The 21,969-nt window shown below is 48.8% G+C and overlaps 7 protein-coding genes across 7 annotated transcripts; 3 read left to right on the top strand and 4 right to left on the bottom strand.

The window, feature by feature from the left end:
* Positions 1 to 91: 91 nt before the first annotated feature.
* FTJAE_7044 (phospholipid-transporting ATPase DNF3) lies at positions 92 to 4,520 on the bottom strand (the record flags this gene model as incomplete). Its single annotated transcript, XM_037353720.1, has 3 exons — positions 92 to 542; positions 591 to 4,072; positions 4,125 to 4,520. The coding sequence occupies 3 exons, from the start codon at positions 4,518 to 4,520 to the stop codon at positions 92 to 94; spliced, it is 4,329 nt and encodes a 1,442-aa protein (XP_037205869.1).
* A 1,978-nt stretch (positions 4,521 to 6,498) lies between these two features.
* FTJAE_7043 (asparaginase 3) lies at positions 6,499 to 7,812 on the bottom strand (the record flags this gene model as incomplete). The annotated part of the gene is made up of 1 exon (XM_037353719.1): positions 6,499 to 7,812. One exon carries the CDS (start codon positions 7,810 to 7,812, stop codon positions 6,499 to 6,501), a length of 1,314 nt encoding a protein of 437 aa, XP_037205868.1.
* A 2,704-nt stretch (positions 7,813 to 10,516) lies between these two features.
* FTJAE_7042 (transcription initiation factor IIB) lies at positions 10,517 to 11,554 on the bottom strand (the record flags this gene model as incomplete). The annotated part of the gene is made up of 1 exon (XM_037353718.1): positions 10,517 to 11,554. The coding sequence occupies one exon, from the start codon at positions 11,552 to 11,554 to the stop codon at positions 10,517 to 10,519; it is 1,038 nt and encodes a 345-aa protein (XP_037205867.1).
* A 1,304-nt stretch (positions 11,555 to 12,858) lies between these two features.
* Positions 12,859 to 14,150, top strand: FTJAE_7041 (anthranilate phosphoribosyltransferase; the record flags this gene model as incomplete). The annotated part of the gene is made up of 2 exons (XM_037353717.1): positions 12,859 to 13,188; positions 13,245 to 14,150. The coding sequence occupies 2 exons, from the start codon at positions 12,859 to 12,861 to the stop codon at positions 14,148 to 14,150; spliced, it is 1,236 nt and encodes a 411-aa protein (XP_037205866.1).
* Positions 14,151 to 16,591: 2,441 nt separating this feature from the next.
* On the top strand, positions 16,592 to 18,109 carry FTJAE_7040 (alpha-methylacyl-coa racemase; the record flags this gene model as incomplete). Its single annotated transcript, XM_037353716.1, has 4 exons — positions 16,592 to 16,738; positions 16,789 to 16,820; positions 16,878 to 17,004; positions 17,054 to 18,109. The coding sequence occupies 4 exons, from the start codon at positions 16,592 to 16,594 to the stop codon at positions 18,107 to 18,109; spliced, it is 1,362 nt and encodes a 453-aa protein (XP_037205865.1).
* A 432-nt stretch (positions 18,110 to 18,541) lies between these two features.
* Positions 18,542 to 19,828, top strand: FTJAE_7039 (uncharacterized protein; the record flags this gene model as incomplete). Its single annotated transcript, XM_037353714.1, has 2 exons — positions 18,542 to 19,285; positions 19,334 to 19,828. 2 exons carry the CDS (start codon positions 18,542 to 18,544, stop codon positions 19,826 to 19,828), a joined length of 1,239 nt encoding a protein of 412 aa, XP_037205864.1.
* Positions 19,829 to 20,217: 389 nt separating this feature from the next.
* Positions 20,218 to 21,129, bottom strand: FTJAE_7038 (uncharacterized protein; the record flags this gene model as incomplete). Its single annotated transcript, XM_037353713.1, has 1 exon — positions 20,218 to 21,129. The coding sequence occupies one exon, from the start codon at positions 21,127 to 21,129 to the stop codon at positions 20,218 to 20,220; it is 912 nt and encodes a 303-aa protein (XP_037205863.1).
* Positions 21,130 to 21,969: the final 840 nt, after the last annotated feature.

The raw sequence follows: 21,969 nt of genomic DNA, 5'->3' as shown, positions 1-21,969 counted from the left end.
CACATCCAAATCTATGCAAGAAATAACACAATCCCAATGACTAGATAGTCCTGAGTATCTATAGGGTATCAAAACGCCATAATCACTCACGTCAACGTCCCCGGAGCCCTTCCTCTATGCCGTGCTCGAATTCATCCTCCTCTTCCACCTGCTCATCACGAGCAAGTCGCTTTAAGCGCTCTCGTAACGCCGGATCCTGCTCTAGCTCCTGCCATAGCTCAACGTCCCATTCTTCGATGTTCTCACCGCGACGACTCTTTCCCCAGGGCGGCCAATCCCAAAGTCCAGCAATTAGCAGAAGACGTTTCACGCATTTGAGCACGATCTCAAACAGACCCAGAAGCCCAAGTACGATGAATAATGTAGCCCACCATACTGCATCGGCCCCAAATACTTCCGTGAAACTATTTCGAATAGCGTATGGCCCAGACGGGCTACCCGCATAGGCTGCGTCAAGGAAACACAGCCAAGCGAACCAGCCGATAGTAGTAACAAAGAAAGATACCATGACAATGGTAGACTTGTAATGGGTTTCGAAAATGCTAATCAAGTTAGTCTCGAAATGGTGCCCAAACGAGGTAGTCACTTACAAAAGTTTCCAGTTGATCCAGAGAACTCCAACTGAAAATGTGAGCGTCCCCAGGGCATACAAGCCTTGGTCGCGCGCTGCCGGTGAGATCCAACCATAGCCAGCCCAGACGCCATACCAACAGACCACACCCTCAATGGCACCGAGAAGCATCCATCGACCAAACTTCCATATATTGAGACCCTGGTTGCGCTGCCCGTAGACATAAAGCTCGGGAACGGCCAGCAGTGTCTCAGCGCTGAGATCTTGCTCCCAAATTCCCATACAGATAACGCAGAGACTCGTAAAAAGGGTGTTGAAAACAGTCAGACTGGTGGCTTCATACAGGGACGTGCCGCTGTAGCCAGTATATCTTTGATACTGCGCTGTTGGCAGGTAGAAGAACATTTCCTTCCAGAACGTGTAAAGAATGAACTTGGCGGTACGGATGTAATTCCATCGCCCATGGACAAGCAGCATCCTCTGCAGGAACCGAAATTGAGCAATGGCATAGTCTGCCACACGGGCTGCTTGAAGACCTTCCTTTCCAGATATGCCGATGCCCACGTGGCTGGCTGAGATCATGGCCAAGTCATTTGCACCGTCGCCGATGGCCAGGGTCAGGCCTCGACGTTTCCTACCATGGTACTTCTTGAGACGAGACCGGACGGTGCTTACCAGCAGTGCTTTCTGCGCTGGAGAGGCACGGCAGCAAATGACCGAGTTGACTTGCAACATCACCGTAAAGAATGTGGCAGATAACTCTGGCGATTTTTCAACGGCCGCAAGCGTTTGCCCATCAATAACAACCACACTATGGACTGAGCCAGCTGAAAGATCCTCTTGCAGAGCAATCAGCTGAGAGTCAAGACTTCCCTTGGTTATGTCGAGGATATAAAGATCCGAGCCGGGCCGGCAAATTCTGGCGGAGTGAGCGATGTTGATAGCGGTCTCTCGCTTATCACCTGTAAGCATCCACACCTTGATATTGGCCTTCCGCAACCTCTCAATTGTCTCAGGGACACCCTTCTGTAGCTTATCCTCAATGGCAGTTGCACCAACAAGATCAAACGACTTCTCGATCATGTCGCCGGCATCCTCAATGCGCTGTTGACGATCATTGAGGCTAGTCGTGGCCTCGTCCCAAATCTTTTTCCAGGCCTGATACTCTTGTTCCGTGATGAACTTTTGCGCGAAGAGTAGCGTACGAAGGCCCTCGGTGGCAAAGTCATCCATGTGCTTAAAGCACTTGGAAAATGTCTCAGAGTCGTCAAGCAGGGCTGGATCCTCGAGGAAGGCTAGGTGTTCGGGAATTGGTTGCTGGTAATGAAGGGGGGTGTTCAGATACTGGCCTCGAGGGAGATCGATTGACACACCGCGAGTCGCAATGGACAGACGGGGCTTATCCTCCGAGCGTCTAGAAAGGCGGCCAAATTCGAACGACTTGCTTCTATCCACATTGGGCCGTCTGCTTGTACTTCTATCCCTAGACACGCCTGGGTTTCGTCGGATGGTGAGACTAGGCCTACCACCAAAACTATTACGTGGCTCTTGCTGCTCGCTGCGTCGGTGCATCTCACGCTCGAGCTCAGCGCTCTTTCGAACCTCACTAGCTTTCTGCTTGGCAATCTGCGACATCTTAAGACGAGGTAAGATAGCAGAGTCGGCACCTTTACAAATGACCGACACACGACCGTCTGGGAAACGAACAACGATCGACATCTTTTTCCTTGCGCTGGTGAATTCAATCACGTCCAGAACCTCGTACTTGAACTCTTCCTCGTGGCCGTCAGGCTGGGTGACCCGAAGAGTGATGGTTTGCGTCGTTCGATTAATGACAAGGTAACCGAGTTCCTGAGCAGCCCTGACGAGAGCTAGCTCGTCAGGAGATGCTGCTTGAAACTCTAGTTCTCCGTTCTCCTTATATTCAGGCAAACAGGTATGGCACAGAGCTACGGCGAGAATGTACTGCTTCGCCTTTCTAGCAAAACCTGAGTTAGGGCGGAGACGTAGGTATTCAATAAGGTCATTCGTGGTAACGTCGGGCTGAACATGATCCGGTCGTCCTGTTGAGCGCCATTGGGACGAGGACCTACGACTCCCAAATGAATTGCGCGAAGGTGCCATTGAAGGTCTCGAGGGTGCCATAGATGGGCGATGAGACATGGAATGGCGAGGTGACATGGAGGGTCGAGATGGCGAGGCGAGAGCTAGTGGTGTGGATGGTTCATTCGACGCCTCGGCCTGTTCCTCTCTGATAACGACCGTGACGGGGTCTGTTTTGTAGACTGAAGGCTCACTTGGCTCAGACTCTTCATCGAGCTTAAAATCCTCCGCTTCATCGACCTTTGGTTCCAGGTCCATCTCATGCAACCAAACAGTTCCTGCAACGCTGATCTTTCGAAACTTCATGATATTGTCTGTCAAGGTTCCCGTCTTGTCTGAGAAGACGTATCCCACCTGTCCCAGATTCTCAAGGATAGTATTCGTGTTGCACCGGGCAGGGGTATCTGTCTCTTCATCATACATTTCAACATCCGAGTTAAGCATGAGCAACTGGCCGATTTTGACGATTTCGAGGCTGATATAAAGCGACAGGGGTACAACGTTGTTGAACATAATAATGAAGGCAATGATGATCTGGTAGAAAGGCACCTTTGCCTGTTCCAGGTACCAGGAATGCCTTTCTGTGCTCTTTTGCCATTTGACATAGCCCATAGATACGCCAACAGATAAGAGCACAACATAAGTTGCAAGGGTAACGACAATTTTGTTCACAACTCGCTCGAGGGCTGGCTTTTTGGCTTTTGGGTGCTTGTTGGCGTTCATGCGAATCTTGCAGTCCTCGCCAGTGTTGATCACTAGCCCAATTGCTGTATTGGTGTTGCGAACAACACTTCCGCGATAAATAACCTCGTTGGAAGTCAAGGGCACAGTCTTTTCGCTGACTGTCACGCGACCATCAAAGTTGTAGAGGTCAGGATTTGGGCTCTCAACGACGAAATCCGCCTTGCACTTGGAAATCCCCTCGATCGTGTCGCAGCCTTCCAAAGCGGGCGTGACCTGCTTGCTCTTGAGGTTGGTCTCTCCATCGAGAGCCATTGTTTCGATGTACGCCAGCTTATTCTCCCCGTCGCTGTGTAGCAAGACAAGGTCTGCGGGAATAGGCTCGTCTCGGCTAAGCCTGATGATATCTCCGACCTTAATCTCGCTCCATCTCACAGGGACCCAACGCAGTCCATTGAATTCCTCCTCCGGTACGGGATGCGGCTCGGCGGTCGAATGTGTCAAAAACGGGTTAAGCTTTGTCCATTTATTAACTGGTCGTAGCTTTCCCGTATATTTATCTTCTCGTCCAAGCACAGTCGCGAAGCCAGCGTTCTCAATTTTATCCAGGCGATACCGTCGATAGTCGTCGTAACCTTCTTTAACAATTGTCAACATCACAAAGAATAAAAGCGGTAGAATAGTAGTATAGGATCCGGTCGTCGAAAGGCCTGGAATCTGGTGTAGCTGTTAGCAGCAAATCCGACTTCAATATTCTGCTCATACATACCATCTGCGGTATACCAACGCAAAGGAAATAGAAGTTTCCAACGCGAGAGAACTGAAAGAAAAGTTGCTTGGGTATAAAGTCCCATACTGTATATCTTGACGTTCGAATGCTGTTCGAGACAAATGGAACACCACGGCGAGGATCGATCAAAGGGGTTTCGTGTTCGAGTTCGAGAGGTATACGTCGCCCTTCGGTCGACACAGTAACATTCTTGCGACGCAGAATAAGCTCAACGACGGTCTTTTGATATACATCTGCAGCAACATCCTTTATGCGATTGACCAATGGCGCGGAGCGGCCGGGACCACTGTTGCGACGGCGAACATTGATCTTTGAACTGGCTTTCGGTGATTCAGGGCCTGATGGCACCTCGGCCACAGATCGATCTTGGAACATGATGGCTTGGCGAGGGTGTAAAAGGAGTGTATTGGGGTTATCTTGGTCGACATGCGGGACGTTCGGTGACGTCGCAATGGATTGATTGGCGTGACGGGGCGATTAACTTGAAACGAGTGACTGTTGTTGCTGCTGTAATTCCTGCCCTGACCCCAACTGTTCAACCATGGGGTGACGGTCTCTGCCCGGGGGAGAGAAGGACGGCTGAGCAAATCAAATCATGAGTGAGAATGGAAGGGATGAAAAGGTGGTTGATCTCGATCTGGAGCAGGAATTTTGGCCTGCCTTGAGTCGGTGGTGGCGTGTCTGTGTCAGGGTTGTTTTGTCCGATGGTACGGAGTAGTCGGCTAGATAATAATAAGGATAAGCTTATACGAGGTGGCTGACGCGTTGTAACGGAAATAAACGAATATAAGTTTAGACATGAATTTGGTTTATCATGATTCGAGAAGGCTATTTCGAGGTGTATTGATGTTATGACAGACAAGCTTTACAAGTAAAGGGATAAAATATGGGGAGTACGCGTGGAGCGTTGAGGCCGAACGGGAGGCTTCTCCTCTAGACTACCTGAGACTATGTCTCAATCTGGGGGGGAAGCCATTAATAGAGTTCAGGACGATTTTGATCTGATAAACTTTGCAACTGCACCTCTAAGCAAATTCTTACTGTACAAATTAATTGGAAGCTTTAGAGGGTTTAATGAGATAATTGGAACTAGAATCTCCTTCTCCGATTTACAGTTAGCCACATATCCAGGTTATCTCTCAGACTCAGCCGTCATAGTGGATCGTAAAACCACCTGTGGGATATATACGGATCGTACCTTACCTACGGAGTACTGAGACGAACATCAGCCAGTATCAATCTCATCATCCGCCGCCAACCAACTTAGGATTCTCTTTCTATCATTCTCATTATTCACTAGAAATTTATTGTATGTTCATTGTATAATTACTTTGTGTTGTCTAAACTCAATTACACATACTCTTTTGACAGGTTAAAAAATTGCTATTTATATATTTACCACCATTTCACGGTACTGGAAACTCCATACAGTGCATCATGGGAATCACCACACCCCAATTCTTCATTTGGCATTCACTTATCACAATTATATGATGCAATCTCGCGAAATGAGTAGGCATGGATATACTTCCGGATCTTTCCTGAACCCCGAGGCATCAACTCGGGCTTTTAACGACCCTCCATGTCCAACTCCCCTGTCAACCACACATCAAGGATCTTCAGTTGCAGCGAGCCCTGGCTCACTCTCCAGACCCCCTTGTTGGACCGCTATTACCTGCTTTCGTGCAGTTTCGGCTGTGTCTTTTTTTTTTTTTTTTTTCTTCTTTTTTGCTTCTTCCGCTGTCACTTGTGCAGCTACCCATGGTACACCACGAGCGTGTTGATGAGCAAGGATTGTCGACAAATCCACAACTTGAGTATCTTGGCTTTCGACATTTGCTCATAATTTACTTTGAGAACCACGTGAAGATGTCGTTTGAATATATATGTTGAATACTATTAACTTTATTATACTCCTGCATGTCAAGCATCTGCAAAACAGATTGCTGGACCACCTTAATCAACACCTTCGCATCAACTTTTATAAGCGCAACAATGCAGAACAACGAAAAACAGATAGCCTCCCTCCATGATTGTTTGGCTGTATCAGCCATTTTCCCACTCCGATTCAAGATGTCTCCTAGATTAAACAACGAAAAATGATCTTTGCAGAAACAAAAAAAACGAAACAAAAAAGCAGATAGCCACCCCCAATTTTTGACATTCACTAAAAAGACAAAATGCGCCCTGAAGATCCAAACCGTTTTCTGATGCATGCGTAAGCCTCCGAATTGTATCGAGTTTCCCTATTTGATCGTGATCTTTTTGGAAGTTCCTCTAAAAAGGTACAGGTCCTGTTGGTCATATGTATCATCATGCTGTTGTGGTCTGAACCTTTTGATCTTTTGCCCCTTTAGTGCACTCCCGCGTGCTCAAAAAGAGCTCGGATGGCGTCGTTGTCCATCTTCGCCTCAAGCGCGAGTTGGAGCTGGATCCTCGACTTTTGGGGGTTGAGGAAACCAGCTCCGATTCCTGCCTGACAGGGTCCCACGAAACCGCCTTCTGGTCGACGGCTCACTATGACGGGGATATTGGTTTCACGGACTATGCGTCGGATCTCTTCAGTGCCCTTGGAAGTCCAGAATCCAGCACCAAGGCCTGCGAGGACGATGCCTCGTGCGCCGAGATCAACAGCCGCCTTGAACATGCCAACACTGAGCTCCTGGTAAGCGTAGAGGATGTCTACTTGAGGCAGAGCTGATGACGGAGGTCGGGACGGTAATCTGAAATGGTGGTGGCCCAGAGGCCGTGATGGCGGGTAAAAGAAGACGGGCTGGATGTTGACAAATGTTCCCAACAAGCCGCTATCAGGAGCTTGAAAAGCATCGAGATGGTTGGCGTTCACCTTTGTCGTGAAGCGAGCAGATCCGATGCGGTCGTTGATGGCAATCATGACTCCCCTGCCTCTGGCGTTCTCACTAGCAGCCAAAGTCACAGAAGACAGCAAATTCATGGGTCCATCAGCGCTTATGGCCGTTGCAGGGCGCATAGAACCCGTTACAACCACGGGTTTGTCGCTTTGGATCGTGAGATCAAGGAAGAAAGCCGACTCATCCAGAGTGTCGGTTCCATGCGTCACAACAGCACCTTGTGTAGATGGACTGTTGAGATCGGCCTGGATTTCCTTCGCCAACGCTTGTAGCATGTCTGAACTCATGTCTATACTGTCTGTGTTGGCGAATTGAACACCTCTCACGTTGGCAACATTGCACAGCTGCGGCACCGCATCAATGAGAGATTGGACACTCAGCGCAGCTGATTGATACCCCGTCGTTTGGTCAGCCGAACTAGCAGATCCAGCGATAGTGCCCCCTGTCGCATAGATGGTGATGTTTGGAAGATTCGGACTGAAGCAGTTGAACTCAGGGGTAGTTGAGACTTCAAAGGGAATGCCTGTCTGTATTGGCGCCTTTTGCAGTGCGGAGAAGTGAGGTTGAAGATACAGCTCATGAACAGGAGGGCCGAAGACTGAAGCGGCCCATGAACCAAACTGGAGCAGCGCCGTTGAAGGGGCCAACACACTCAGGATGATTCGCCATAGGTAAGTTGTCCACGAAGTCGACGAAGGGGTCATCTTGATGGTCGACGAAGCAGCTGGTCCGGAGCAGTAAACCGGAGCAGTAGCAACCAAGGCGCGGCCGTGAAGCCGTTTAAAGCTGGGCATCATGATGTGTGATTCTCGAGTCTTTAGTTTAGACATCCAGTATAGTACGGTAGGACGCTTGTCCTTCTTTCTCGCCAGCCAAGGTCCAGCCTCTGAGGAAAGTGAGAGAGGAAGATTTAGATAAACTACACACCCAGCAGCGAATGTCCCATTCTTGTACTGCGCGTATAGCTAACTTAACCCATTTGCATTGGATTGTCTGTTTACAGTACAGTACAATTATTAGTCAATTTCTCCAACCTTGAGCTTCTGCTTCTGAGCACGGTGCATCGGCCCGTCAGACGAATCGCAGTCTATCTTACGACCCCTGGACACTGACTGAGCAGGGTATTATGGGCGTGGTCTGACATGGTTGCATTTCACGCATTTTTTTGGGGTTCTGTTCTGCGGCAAGCAAACAATTGATGAATTTTGCACCTTCGTCCCTCGGCAAGGCCCTTGTAGTGATTGCATTTTGCGCCATCAGCCCAGGGTTCTCTTCCACTAAACATGGGGGAGCGGAGGGGGGGTTACATGTTGTTATGGGGCAGACAACGGCTATGGAGAAGAGCATGAGCATGGGGGCAGGCAAAGCAGACGGAATATGATGGATCAGTGTGAGTGGGAGTTGTAGTGAGTGGGTGCGTGCATGGTGGTGGTGATAAATACAGTAGTGGATGGACGGATGTGATGTGCAGTAGGGGGAAATGGCTGAATAGCAGCCGAGAGAATGACGATGGCTGCAGGAAATAATGTAGATGCCTTGCCTATTACGAGGTCATACTTTGGTGCTTATGTATGAAAATGCCCAGTACCTTGAGTATCCGCTGGTGTATGTATGTATCGTGAGGAAGTCAATCACCTAATATGCTATGCAGCCAGCTATTCATTCTATCCTTTTGCTCAAGCCAAGACTATGACAGCCTGGTCAACTCGGCTCCGACAAGGGTGTCACTGGCACTTTGGCGTGCTCAAGGATGTTGGATAACTAATGAATACCCTCTTGACAACTCCACGGTTATCCGATCCAGTCTACATCCACGCTTGCAGGTTTAGGTTTGTGGTTTTATCGACGTTGCGTTGCGTTGTGATAGATGTGTTGTGTTGTTGGCTTTAGCTAAGCGGGCATGCAACTCGAGTGGACGTGCGTAGCAAACAATGGATAGGTAATCGTGATATTGACTCGTGGCATGACATGCGCAATATAGGTAATATATACTGCTATCGGCATATCTTTTCTTCTAGGTTGTCCCTTCATGTATCTTCCGAGTCAAGAGAGTCAAAAATCCAAGGATAAAAACATGGTCATCACATTTTATTACCTATCAAACACAGCCCAAAGCAGACACGACACTGCAACGCCAAGGTTACTTTGCACAAGATGCAAGACACACATGCACCGCACATGCTGTACAGGACAGTAACAGCAGGGTTCTCGTTCTCAACCTATTCTTCTTCCACCTGTGGGGCTTCCTAACCTGGCTCCTCACCCGATGCCCCGTAGACCCATTAACTAACTAGACATGTCGTCTGAGGCAATTCTAAACATGCATCTATATTCATACCGATACAGCATCCTGCCTTAGCCTGGCTTACAGCACATGCCACTTTATTCCGGCGGCGCATTAGCATTGTATGTATGTACATGCCAGCATCATCTTGATCCATCCCGCCCGGTCTTTCTCTCTGGGTTACCTCGTTGCGGTTCTCAATTCGGTGCTCCTGGCCCGAGTCTTTGCACCAGTTTTGTCTTTTACTGGAATTCCGGATTTGGTTCACACCACTCGAGTTCGATGGCGCAACACCATCCTACAATTCACATGATGTTGCTGACACGCACCTCATCAACTATGTACCCGAGTCTGTTCATAGCTAAGGTAGCTACTAACATGGAACCTTTTCGAAGGGCTGATTCCTCACGTCACACATACATACATACGGGAATAGCAGCGAGACATCAGGTGCTTTCTTCAGCTCCAGCTATTGTATGCCCATATGCACACGTACATACGTAGTGGCACACAGGGAAACAGCCTGCAACCTGCATCATCATGAACCCGTACAATGCCAAGACTACTATCAAAGGGTCCTCAGATCATAAAGAACCAACAGGCCCCCCACGGCAAAAACCAGGCCTGGCTCCTGTTCAATAAACCCGGCCGGGTATGTTATGCCTCATGTAGAGTAGAGGAGACTTATCTGCCCCGTCGAAGAAACATCAACAGCGGGTCTGCATTAGCAGCGCATCCTAGCCTTCCAAGAACGATCTAGAGTAGATTTTTTCTTTCTTTTTCCTTGATGAAGAATGACAGGCAGCGGATTCAAGGTCCCTCCCGCGGTTTCACGGCATTCCCGCCCCATCTATTCCCACTGCTGACGACAACTCATGCCGGCACTCAGAAGAGGCAATGCCAACTAGCTGCCAAGCGATTTGCAAGAATGAGAATAAAAAATTGTCCGAGTTTCACTCAGACTACCTTAAAAGACTACTTTAAAGTATCATGGCTGAACATCGTCACATCTTCACAGACTTCCTTAGTTTCAATCTTTGTGTAAATTCAATACGCTGCTCGCGGTCCACCTCGGGACGTCGCTATGTTTAGAAAAAGAATAAGGGAAAAAAAAAAAAAAAACATGGCGGCAATTTCTTTATAACGTCCTTGAATGCCGAAAAAACGTCATTCTAGACCATGATAGCACATGGAGCCCTGAGAGCATCTGGGCGCCCCTATACCGCAGTAGCCGGTGTAAGCTTCTCCATGCTAGCCCCTCCCTCGAACCACTCCGGCAGAATGAGTTTCTCGCGGGCAGAGTACAAGTGTTTGTACGCAGTCTTGACTGTACCATCGCTGACACCCGCCTGCTTGGCTATAGGTAGTGAGCTGCGCGATTCTCCGACGATCTGGCACGCCATGTAGATACATGCTGCGGCAACGGATAGAGGCGATCGTCCTGCGAGTGCCGAAAGATGGTTGGCCCTCTTGGCCAAAGCGCGAGAGATGTTGGAGATTTTGGTCTGTTTCGTGAAGCCAAGCTGAGAGACATAGCGGCCGCATAGATCCTCGGCACCCACTGACGTGTTCTCGTAGTTGGTGACTGTGTTGAGACCTGTGGCTGCGCCGTCTTGGTCCTGCAGCTTCTGCAGAAAGCTCTGAAGTTGCTTGAAAACTCGACCGACTTCCTTCTTGCTCACGCTAGTCAGGTCGAAGATTTCACGGAAGGTTCGAGGCACGTTGTTCTGCCGGCACGCGATGAAGATGCAACCCGCAATAACGGCTTCCTGGGGCTTTCCTTTGAGGAACTTGTGCTTATCCACAAGCTTGAAGATGTGCTTTGCAGCGTTGGAAACGTTCGTGCCCATGTTAATAGCTTCGCAGAGGGAAACGATCTCCTTGTAAGCTTGCATGAGGCCCTTTTGTGACTTGTCTTGGTTCGTGTTGTTTTGAGTCCTTGACAGAGCCTTGTGCGCCTTGGTCTCGGAAAAGGCTACCGTCGTCGCGAGTTGCTGGCCTTCGACAAACTCATCCTGCGGTCCACCAACACGGCTGGGGTCGTCGCCTCCTTGGTCGTCATTTGCAAAAGTTCGCCATTCTGATCTCGTATCAATGATTCTTGAGCCGACTACCATGCCGCAGTCTTCGCACACTGTATCACCGCTGGAGAACTCCTCGACTAGGTGGGGCGGGCTGATGTTGCACTCAGGACATACTAGGATGTTACTGAGGTCTTCCTCAAAAGCAGGCGCATCGCTGCCGTTTGGGGCCATCATCCGAGGCGGCACGTTCTGCCGTGAGGTTGAGGGGGATGTTTCGTTAGAAAATGAGATGCGGCGAAGTTGGGTGAGGAAGGGCGCTTTGTCCAATGGATTGTATGATAAGAATGACTAAGCGAGCTCTGATTACTGACGTTTAGGCTCCAGACGTCTGGGCAGGCAGGCAGTCTGACTACCTAAATACCCCTACCTAACACAACTTCTCAATGAATCATGAAGGCAAATGTCGAGGACAGTTGTTCAGTTCACATTTACAAATAGATAATTAAGATCAACATTCACTGCTCGAGTTCGTAAAAGCGCACTGAAGAACAGATGGTACTATGCTAGGTACCGACCCAGAACTATACATGAGCACGTGATCTCTTTGTTGTTGCTGACAGATTCTGCAGAAGCTTGGGGAAGGTTCACAAATTACCAACAAAGAAACCTTGAACAAATAAAGCTTTGGCAAGTCTGTTTATTTTGTTCTTCTGGATTTGATTTGATTACCTTAGAGGTACTCCGTGATCCTTCTTCATCCACCTACTAACCTATGTACAACAACTAGTAACTCCCGACAAATTAAAATCGCGGGCGCCACCTCAAGCCTGAGCTGTCGATGCTTTTTTATGAGTCTGACCAAGTTACGACACACTTCGAGCTCCCGATATATATTTCCAGGTTTGATATTCCCTACTAACTTATTCCACTACAAATCTCTGCGTAGTCCCAGCTGAACATTAAGATGCCTAGTAAGTTAGTGTCTAGTCATCTCGACCTGAGTGTTGTTCCAGCCACAGCGGGGACTGTTCCCTGCCAAGCTTGACCTTAAAGAACACTAAACTATTACTCCATATACATGGAAGCTCTCCCTTCGACGTCATTTCTTCACGTTGTTTTCAGAGGACATTTCAGATAATTCATATTGTAGAATGGCCGAGATTGATCATCGGTAATTCTAACACAAGTATTGGCTTGCATTTTGGCAGGTCAAAATAAGCATTCATTTCTCACTGTTAGAACTCATGACGTTGCTGATCGATCAGGCTCATCATGAAATGTCTCTTTATTTTGTCCTCCTCCATCAACGATGCGCTAGAGTTTCCATTGTCCGAGGTCGGCCAATCACCAGGTGCCGAAGGGCCACTCCGCAGTACGTACTTTCGACTCATTCACGAGTTGAGTCAATAGAACAAACATCTCAATATTGAACAAAGAAGAGCGATACCCCGATCAACTTACCAACTGTGCTTGGTCGATTCTCTCCATCATCACTCTCTGTACAATCCTCCTGGTTGTTCTAGCAAAGTACCAAGATGGCATCTCAGTCCCAAGCTGACGGGCAAAATGCCCTCTCGCCTGTCGATATCAAGCCTCTTCTGACCAAGCTCTGGCCTAACGGGTCTGCTGTCTCTCCTCAGGAGATTGCCGAGGCCATCTCTCACTTTTTCACAAATCAGGTCACTGAGGCTCAAACAGCTTCTCTTCTCATGGCATTGCATTTCACAAAGCTTGATTTCAGAGCTGATGTTTTGGCCGAGTGCGCCCGTGTCATGCGAGAGGCCGCTGCAACTATTCCTGTAGAGGAGCTGAAGGAAGTTATCGAGCGAAGAGGGCGAAAGGAGGGAGCTTACAATGGCGGATTGGTAAGGAAGCGGACCAAATCTGCTGGATCAACGAGCAATTGTTAACATAATCTCAGTGTGACATTGTTGGAACTGGAGGTGATGGCCATGATACCTTCAACATAAGCACCACCTCATCCATCCTAGCCTCAGCCTTGCTCATGGTTTCCAAGCACGGTAACAAAGCCAGCACCTCAAAATCTGGCAGTGCTGACTTGGTCGCTTGTATGAAACCTCAGCCTCCCATCATCAGCGCCGTCCGCCCTGACACTTTGGTCAAGGCTTACTCTGAGACTAACTACACTTTTCTATTTGCCCCTGTGTTCCATACTGGTATGCGCTACGTCGCGCCCATCCGCAAGCAACTGCCTTGGAGGACAGTTTTCAACAATCTCGGCCCCTTGGCCAACCCTGTTGAAGATGTCCTTGAAGCCCGTGTCATTGGTGTCGGCCGAAGGGATCTTGGCCCGGCATTCGCTGAGGCGCTGTGCATGGCTGGCTTCAAGAAGGCTCTCATCATCTGCGGCGAGGAAGAGCTCGATGAAGTCAGCTGCGCTGGTAACACTCTATGCTGGAGGGTCAACGAGACCAGTGCTGGAAGGCTCGAGGTTGAGCACTTCACCGTGCACCCGAGTGACTTTGGTTTGAGCACACATCCCCTGGACACAGTGTCGTCTGGTAAAGAACCCTCCGAGAATGCAGAGATCTTGTCTCGAATTCTGCACAATGAGTTGCCTGACGATGACCCGATTCTTGAGTTTGTTCTTCTCAACACTGCGGCTTTGCTCGTGACATCAGGTATCTGTGAGTCCGATACCAGCAACATGGGTGAGGGGGATGACGGCAAGGTCATCACTGAGCGCGGCCCTGGTGGGCAGCGCTGGAAAGAGGGTATCCGAAGAGCTCGCTGGGCCCTCAAGAGCGGCGAGGCCTGGAGACAGTGGGAAAAGTTTGTCAAGGTCACAAATGAAATCGGTGCTTAAGAGATAGGAATACGTTATTACAACGGAAATTGTTATCATACACAAAAGTTTCATTCTCATTACACCTTTAACACATCAAAAGCCGTTCTCATCGTTTCGGCGCCGCTGCTCCCATGGTATAAATAATTCCAGTCCTAGTCTAAAGTCATGCAGAGATAGATATATTGGTATATGTCGTGGTTGTGGGCTTTGTTTCATGGTCCATACTTCATGCTTCAAGCCTGGCGTATTAAAATGCCCTCCCTATTTCTGGCGAAGGTGGGCTTGTTGTTGAAGTTGATGTCGTTGGTGAGAGTGGGGAGTAGGGGCTGGTTGAGCTGGATGAGAAAGATTGTGGTTGAGGTCGGGACGAGGAGGATCCAGCGTGAGTTTGTATTCTCGAGCGATCGACTCCCGGGTGCCTTCGCATCAGCGTTGATTTGTTTCGCTGAATATCAGCTTCGTATGCTTTCCAGTCTGTCCTGAGACTCGTATTTCTCTCCTCCTCTTCAGTGTCGTTTTCATCTTCCTGTCGCACAGTTGCTCTTGAAGAGGCGCGACTTTGTAATGACTTGCGAATTATTTTAGATCGCTGAAAATCTTCCTTGTCGTTCTTATCTAGCCCTGACTTTGCGCGCTTCTTCTTGCCAAGAGAGAAAGACGGAGATCGTTCTTCACGTTGGTATTGGCGTGGTTTGACCCACGAGTATAGATAACTTAGGATAGGCATGATGATAGGAGAGGAAAACAAAAGAAACACAACGAATGGAAGGGCGAGCTAGAGATCGATAACCTGCCAGATGCCTACTTTAATATCTTGACAGCTATCGGTAATTATAATAAGATTTCAAGCCTTCCGTGAATGGGCGGGGATATCCTGGGGAGCCACAGGCTTTGAATGGATGATCCTGGGAACGGGTAAACGGTTACGTGCCGTGCAAGGCCACGTAACTATGGGGACGGTTCTGATATGTTAGTTTATGGCAGAACCTCTCCTATCCGTAGGCCAAAGATTAGTTGATCTTTGCCTTGGCTGGACTGATCTGTCTGGTGTGGTCAAGGGCGCACAGCGGCTCGCACACTTGAGGCGCGGATCTATAAATGGGAGCGAGCCGGGGTCGAGAGATTGATATATGCCCGATTCTTTCTGGGCCCACGACAAGGTCTCTTCACGAGCAAAGATGCTTCATTCTGGTGTATGGCATTGATAAAATGGTTAGTCTAGGTCACGGCATGTTTCAGGTCTATCTTTGGAGTAGATCTCTTCCGAGATTCGGCTCTAGACTTCCATCGATGCATCACATCGCGGCAGAAAGATAGAAGCATGAGGTGGGAAGCAAGGATTGCAATCCTACGGCTATTTCAGAATACAAATTCAGCAGCCAAGGCCAAACCACAAGCCCAGCTATCCGGAATGGGAGCAACCCCCAAGCACCAATACGAGCCTGTGGTGGCTATGTTGAGCCTATAGTCAGACGAGATATTGACAAGGACAAGACTTTGAACGGGATACAGCTACCTAGCGATTGGAGTTTTGGGGGAGACACAACATAAGAAGTCTATTACATAATGATAGGTGGTACAACACAATCTTTACAAGCCCAACTGTGAACAATGATTTTGTGAGTTTCGAATTAAAAGCGAAGCTTTTCGGGACGGTTCGCTCTTCGCTGAAAGGTGAGTGTGGCTGAAGCATCACCAGTTTGCTACTAAATAAGTTATTGATCGGCGCTGCTGCGCCTGAATGAGACGTATCACACTGTCGCAATCTAGCAGGCTCAGTCCTTTTGGAAGAGATTGTGATCACTAAGGACTGATTCATGTTTTTCTGAACAGCTACCGTAATATCGTGGCTTTAAGCCTCTTGGGTGCCGACCAAATCCAAGCAGACTAATATTTGAATCCAGGTCCAGGAAATAGTTACTCATAGCATCATTAGCTGCTGAATATGGCATGATACATACCTTCTCAACCAACCATATAAAATGTCTTTATAGCTTCTCCCATTGGTAATTAGCTCACCATCGCATAGACGGCGAAACTACAATGATTGCCGATGATGCAAATGTATCTTGTCAGCCATCAATCAATAAACCATTTACTCCGTGCATCGCGATCAATTACCCCATGGGAATCATCGCTAATCGTCGGAGCCGAGAGGCTCTAGCAACGGCAAAATGTCACTCGGCACCGAACTCATAGTGATTGGCCCTCTTCTCCAAAAGCCGAGGTGTAATCCCCGCATGGAGCTCTTTGTTCACCAAGCTCAATTAGACTACAAGCTCAACGCACAATTCCGAACTCCCGTAGCTACCCATCCGGTTCCGATGACCGGTGACAATATCTCAAGCATCAATCTATATACATATCTACATACCGTTGCACAAGATTTCAAGTCTCACAACTGAGTTGCTCAACTTAGTCCATATTTAGCACACTGCCAAGCTGACAGTTTGCTGAGGATGAGCTTATTCCTTGCTGCTCGATCCTTGAGGTCTAAGCCCATCAATGGCTGTGCGCATGGAGTCCGCCGGTACTCAAGTGCCGTGAAAACCGGACTCCCACTCGAGGGCATTCGGGTGCTGGACATGACCCGGGTTTTGGCCGGTGTAAGTCGAACTTTTGCATGAACATGGTTGACAAGTGCTGACCTTTATAGCCTTATTGTACTCAGATTCTGGGTGATCTTGGGTAAGTTTACTCATGTCATCAATGACCTTGGCCCTTTTAACATGGCCGAATGCGCAGCGCTGAGGTGATCAAGATCGAGCATCCTGTTCGCGGCGATGATACCAGAGCTTGGGGACCTCCATATGCAAAATACAAGGACGGGTCGTCTGCCAAAGGCCCTGGAGAGTCTGCCTACTTCTTGGGGGTAAGTTTGTACCTCCTCTGCACTGAACCTGTCTCACAATGTCCTACAGGCAAATCGGAACAAAAAGTCGTTGGGCTTGTCCTTCCAGCACAAAGAAGGAGTCGAGGTTCTTCATAAACTTGCTGCAAAATGCGACGTCTTGGTGGAGAACTACCTCCCGGGAACTCTAAAGAAGTATTCCATGGACTATGAGACCTTGCGCAAGATTAACCCAGGTCTGATATATGCCTCTATTACGGGCTACGGCCAAACAGGGCCGTATTCCAACCGCGCTGGCTACGACGTCATGGTTGAAGCTGAATTTGGTCTGATGCATATTACTGGAGAGCGAGATGGTCCTCCAGTCAAGGTTGGTGTCGCGGTAACTGACCTGACGACTGGTCTCTACACCAGCAACAGTGTCATGGCGGCGCTTTTAGGACGGGCCAAGTCAGGAAAAGGTCAACATATCGATGTCGCACTGAGTGACTGCCAGACAGCAACATTAGCCAACATCGCCAGCAGCTGTTTGGTCAGTGGAGAGAAGGATTCTGGCCGCTGGGGCACAGCTCATCGTAAGTTTGAGTGTCTGAATAAGAATTCCAATGCTAACTCAGAAGCTTCAATTGTTCCTTACAAGTCTTTCGAGACCAAAGATGGCGGTATTCTGTTTGGTGGAGGCAATGATCGGCTATTCGGTGTTCTCTGCGATGGTTTAGGTCAACCACAGTGGAAGGACGACACTCGATACAAAACCAACGCTGATAGAGTCGAACATCGAAACGACCTAGAGGCCAAGATTGAGGCAATTACAAAACTTAAAACAACCCAAGAATGGCTCGAGGTCTTCGAGGGCAAGGGTATGCCCTATGCTGCCATCAATGATGTCCAGGGAACGCTCAACCACGAGCATACAAAGGCCCGGAACATGGTTGTCGAGATGGAACACGATGAGTGCGGCCCTCTAAAAATGGTCAACACGCCTATAAAATTATCGGAGACTCCTCCAACGATTCGCAGCGCGCCACCTATGTTGGGTCAGCATACTAATGAAGTGCTACAAGAGCATCTTGGGTTTAAGGAAGCTGATATTAATGCATTGAGGGAAAAGGGAATTGTCGGATAGAACACGCATAGAATAGAACATGAAGCGCGAAAAGATTTTATGAGGACCTCGACTTCTAGGTACATAGGACTCCTGCTGTTTTAGTGGTTGTGAACAACGGCAGGAACTAACGTTAAACTGAACACCCGGGGTGGTTCCTCCGTTGTACGATCAGAGTACTCCACGTGACCACACGTGTCGCTGATTGAACTGAACATCTCACTTTGCCATGTAAATCCATTGTTTCCAATCTCAACAATATATGACCGTGCAGTCCCCTTCTCAAATAATACTTAGTCCGCGTACCGATCAGCCCTGGGACAGACCCTTCCTCTCATTTTGCAGTTTTTCTTACAGTTTTGAACGTCGAATATCTCGCGACAGTTACGGACTTTGACAGCAGCCTACAAATGATCACTAACAAACCATCTTACGAGGACGAGAACATATATCATGGACCAAGCCACAGAGGAATTACGCGTCGAGCCCCCGAAAGCCATTGAACTGGATGCCATGATGGACGATGTGTCTGCCAAAGATGACATTTCAATTACACCGGCACCCAAATCCTCATACACACCCCAGTTCCCATCAGAGAGCTCAGTCATCTTGGGCCGTCTCAAGAATGATTCCCAAACAGAGGGCAACGGGAATGTCAGAGAGAAACATTCCGCAGACTTGAAAGACACTTTGACTATGCCGGCACCTACTAAAGCCAGAGGTCAATCCTCACTATCATACTCTCTCAATGCAGGCGTGAAGCGAAAACGAGAAGAGCTGTCGGAAAAGATTGATCTGACTCAAAGCACTGTCCCCTTCCCGTGGAAAGTCCGCTCTCAAACTCAACAAGCTACTATCGAGGCTCAGCATACCGGAGAGGAAACCAGATGTTCAATGTGTGACGGCTCTGCTCAAGTTTCCCCCTTAGTCACATGCACTAGATGTCTTGTATCTTGGCACCAAAAATGCCATCCTCCTTTGGTTAGGGGCGAGGACATGACTTCTGCAAGCTTCACTTGTGCCAAGTGCGTTGCGGCCAGAGAACAGACCGTCAGACTCAGGGGCAGAGTTAGTCAGCAACGGGAACACGAAATCGAGCGGCTTCGACAGAAACGCCTGTCTGCTCTCCCCAAGGGTGTTATCCCTGCAAAACCTCACCTCGTGGGGTTTGGTCCTGGTCGGGCTTCGGAGGCTTCAGTAAGTTCCACGACACTTGAGAAGATACCATGGCTCACATGACGATAGCGAGCACAATACTTTGAATCCGTGCCGAAGACAGACCTTCTTAATATTCTATCATTGTGCGATCAACTGAGACCAAACCTCCTTGTTGACTTGCTCGTATCTATCTCAAAACGGCATCCTGAAATGCCCATATTCGATTCACCTGACTGGGATAGTCAATTGTCAAACACTTCTCGGCCTCCTAAAACAAAGCATGACGAGAAGCCGCGACATGGACATGTTCTTGTCAACAGAGCAGCAAAACCGAAGCAAAAGACTACGAAAAAGATACTCAAACGCACTCGGGTCATAGAAGTCATCACAAGTGCGCCAGAGGAAGATAATGTCGATATTCTGCCGCCAACTTGGGCGAAGGCTGGCCATGGATTATACTCACATTTACTGCCTGATACAGAAGACAGGTCGCTTCTCATGGATGAGAACGATGAAGAATCATTCAGTCACTTTTTGGTCGATGGGGCTGGGCGTCAGATCATGGAACCTGTGGGTGCTTAATGGAGCAAAGAACAGGCATTTGTGCATTTTTGGTGGTCCTTTGCAGCTAAATGCAGCTAATTCGGGAAAAGATTCGGAGTCAGTCTAGGCATAGGAGTTGTTGAAGGGAAATCTCAGCTTCAGGCCAATCAGCCACTATGGAAGCTCGTTCGTTAATAATCATCACCAAACAATAACTCGAGACAGAGAAACACATTCTTCGATTCCGGGCTTTAGCGTTTTCATATGAATTATTTGATTTGTGATAAGAAACAGAAGACATCGACAGACGAGTGGGATTATCCGGTAATCCCCATCAAAGAAACACATTTCAGTTCCAAGTCATCCTCCATCCATTACATATTAGACCGTGAGTACCCAACTATTCGTCCATAATCATTTTTAACCGCTTAGCAGTTGCATCCGAAAATGCCCTTGAGGCTGACGTGGATGCTAGCGACGATGCGGATGAGGCCCTGGATCTTGACAGAAGCACAAGCTCCGACCTTGTTGACAAAGAGAACGGTGTCCTTGACAATGCAGAAACCAACGAGTCCGTTGACATAGCCACCGATGCTGCCACGGACATCGACGTAGTTCTTGCAGCCCTTGGAGCAGTAAGAAACGCAGTCATAGACCTGGCAGTTACCGAGACCGAGGAAGCAGGTAATGCTCTTGACGAAGTCGACAACAGCGTAGACGAGACCACCAGTGACGCTGCCGGGGCGAACGGCATATCCGTACTTGTTGGTGTTGAAGAGGGCGACGGCATCAGCGCTGCTCTCAAGGTAGAGACCAGCAAGACCACCACAGACGGTCTTGAGGCTGGCGCTCAGCTGGCCCTTGACATTGATGGCGGCACCGCCATAGAGAGCAACCTCGGCGCCGATAGAAAGAGGAGCAAGGAAGACAGTGTTCTTGAGGCTGGCCTGGCAGTAGGCGTGCTTGGTATCGTACTTGACGATCTTGTAGGGAGAAGCAGCACAGTAAGTGCCGAGCTTGACGTCAACGCCGGCGCCGGCGTAGACACTGGCACTGGGCTTGGGCCAGCAGCCGGAAGCCTTCTTGCCAGCGCACTTCTTGGCCTTGCCATCCCAGGACTGGCCGGGAGGGCATGAGCAGGCCTTGGTCCAGGGGCAGTAGGACATGGCACCCGGGCAGGAGAAGGTGGTGCGAGCCTCAAGGTTGTTGGAATCGGAGCGGATGGTGAAGTCGCTAGGGGAGATGTTGGAGGTGGTATCAAGGAGGGCATCTGGAGCAGGGATGGCGGAAGCCATAGAGGCCATCGAGGCCAGAGTGACGAGGAAGTTGGAGAAGTACATTTTGATGATATAGTAGGGGATTTGGTAGTAAGATAGAGAGAGTGTGGTTATTTGTTTGAAATGTTTGGAAGAAGTGAAAGAATGTTAAATATGCCTTTGAGGCCTTGTTGAAGCGAATGTAAGTTGAAGAAGTTGATAGAAGAGAGAGATGCTGATGAGAAAGAGTTGATTGTACGGGATATCGAGAGTGTTTATATAGCCATCATGAGTTGTCTCTGTGAAGCCGAGGATATTTTTACCACATGGTCACTGCGAAGTCTTCAGAGACGGCTCGGCTCAGTCCTCAGTGTTACATTACAGACTCCGTATCTCCCTGCTAGTCAGGCGATGCCGGTGATAGTGTCGAGAGGTCCAAGCATAAGCTGAGTCTGGATGTTTTTTCGGCCAAGGTCAAGCTGATAGATGGAGGTGCTTGCGAGGTGCTAACCAGGAGTAGGCTGGTGTGAGTTCACGGACTGGGTTTGGTTGGCTTGATATTCGCTGTGCATGGTGTTGATGAGTTATGCAGACGCCTGGACACGGGCAGTTGGTCGAGTCCGAATTGTTCTCGAGACGAGGTGGCCATTGTAGGGTTTGGGTGGTATTGTGTTGAGAAGAAGTTCTATCGTCTTTGCTCAATATAACTTCTATTCGTCGTTGGAACTCATTAATAGTATTCGCGATAAGCAACATATTACAGCATTATAGCAACAGCTATGTTTCAACCTTCATCCTTCACTCGATAAGCATAACTTGGTCCTCCATTGATTATCCCCCCGTTGACAACGATCAAGACCGTTCGATGTTCTGCCCACAAAGTAAACTCCGATCGGAAGTCGGCTTATTAAATTAGATTCCACC

Source organism: Fusarium tjaetaba, assembly GCF_013396195.1.
Source record: "Fusarium tjaetaba strain NRRL 66243 chromosome Unknown NRRL66243_c0000139, whole genome shotgun sequence".
In the NCBI taxonomy this organism is placed as follows: Eukaryota; Fungi; Ascomycota; class Sordariomycetes; order Hypocreales; family Nectriaceae; genus Fusarium; species Fusarium tjaetaba.
Note: the sequence above shows the minus strand (reverse complement) of the source record. Positions and strands in the feature narration are given on the sequence as shown.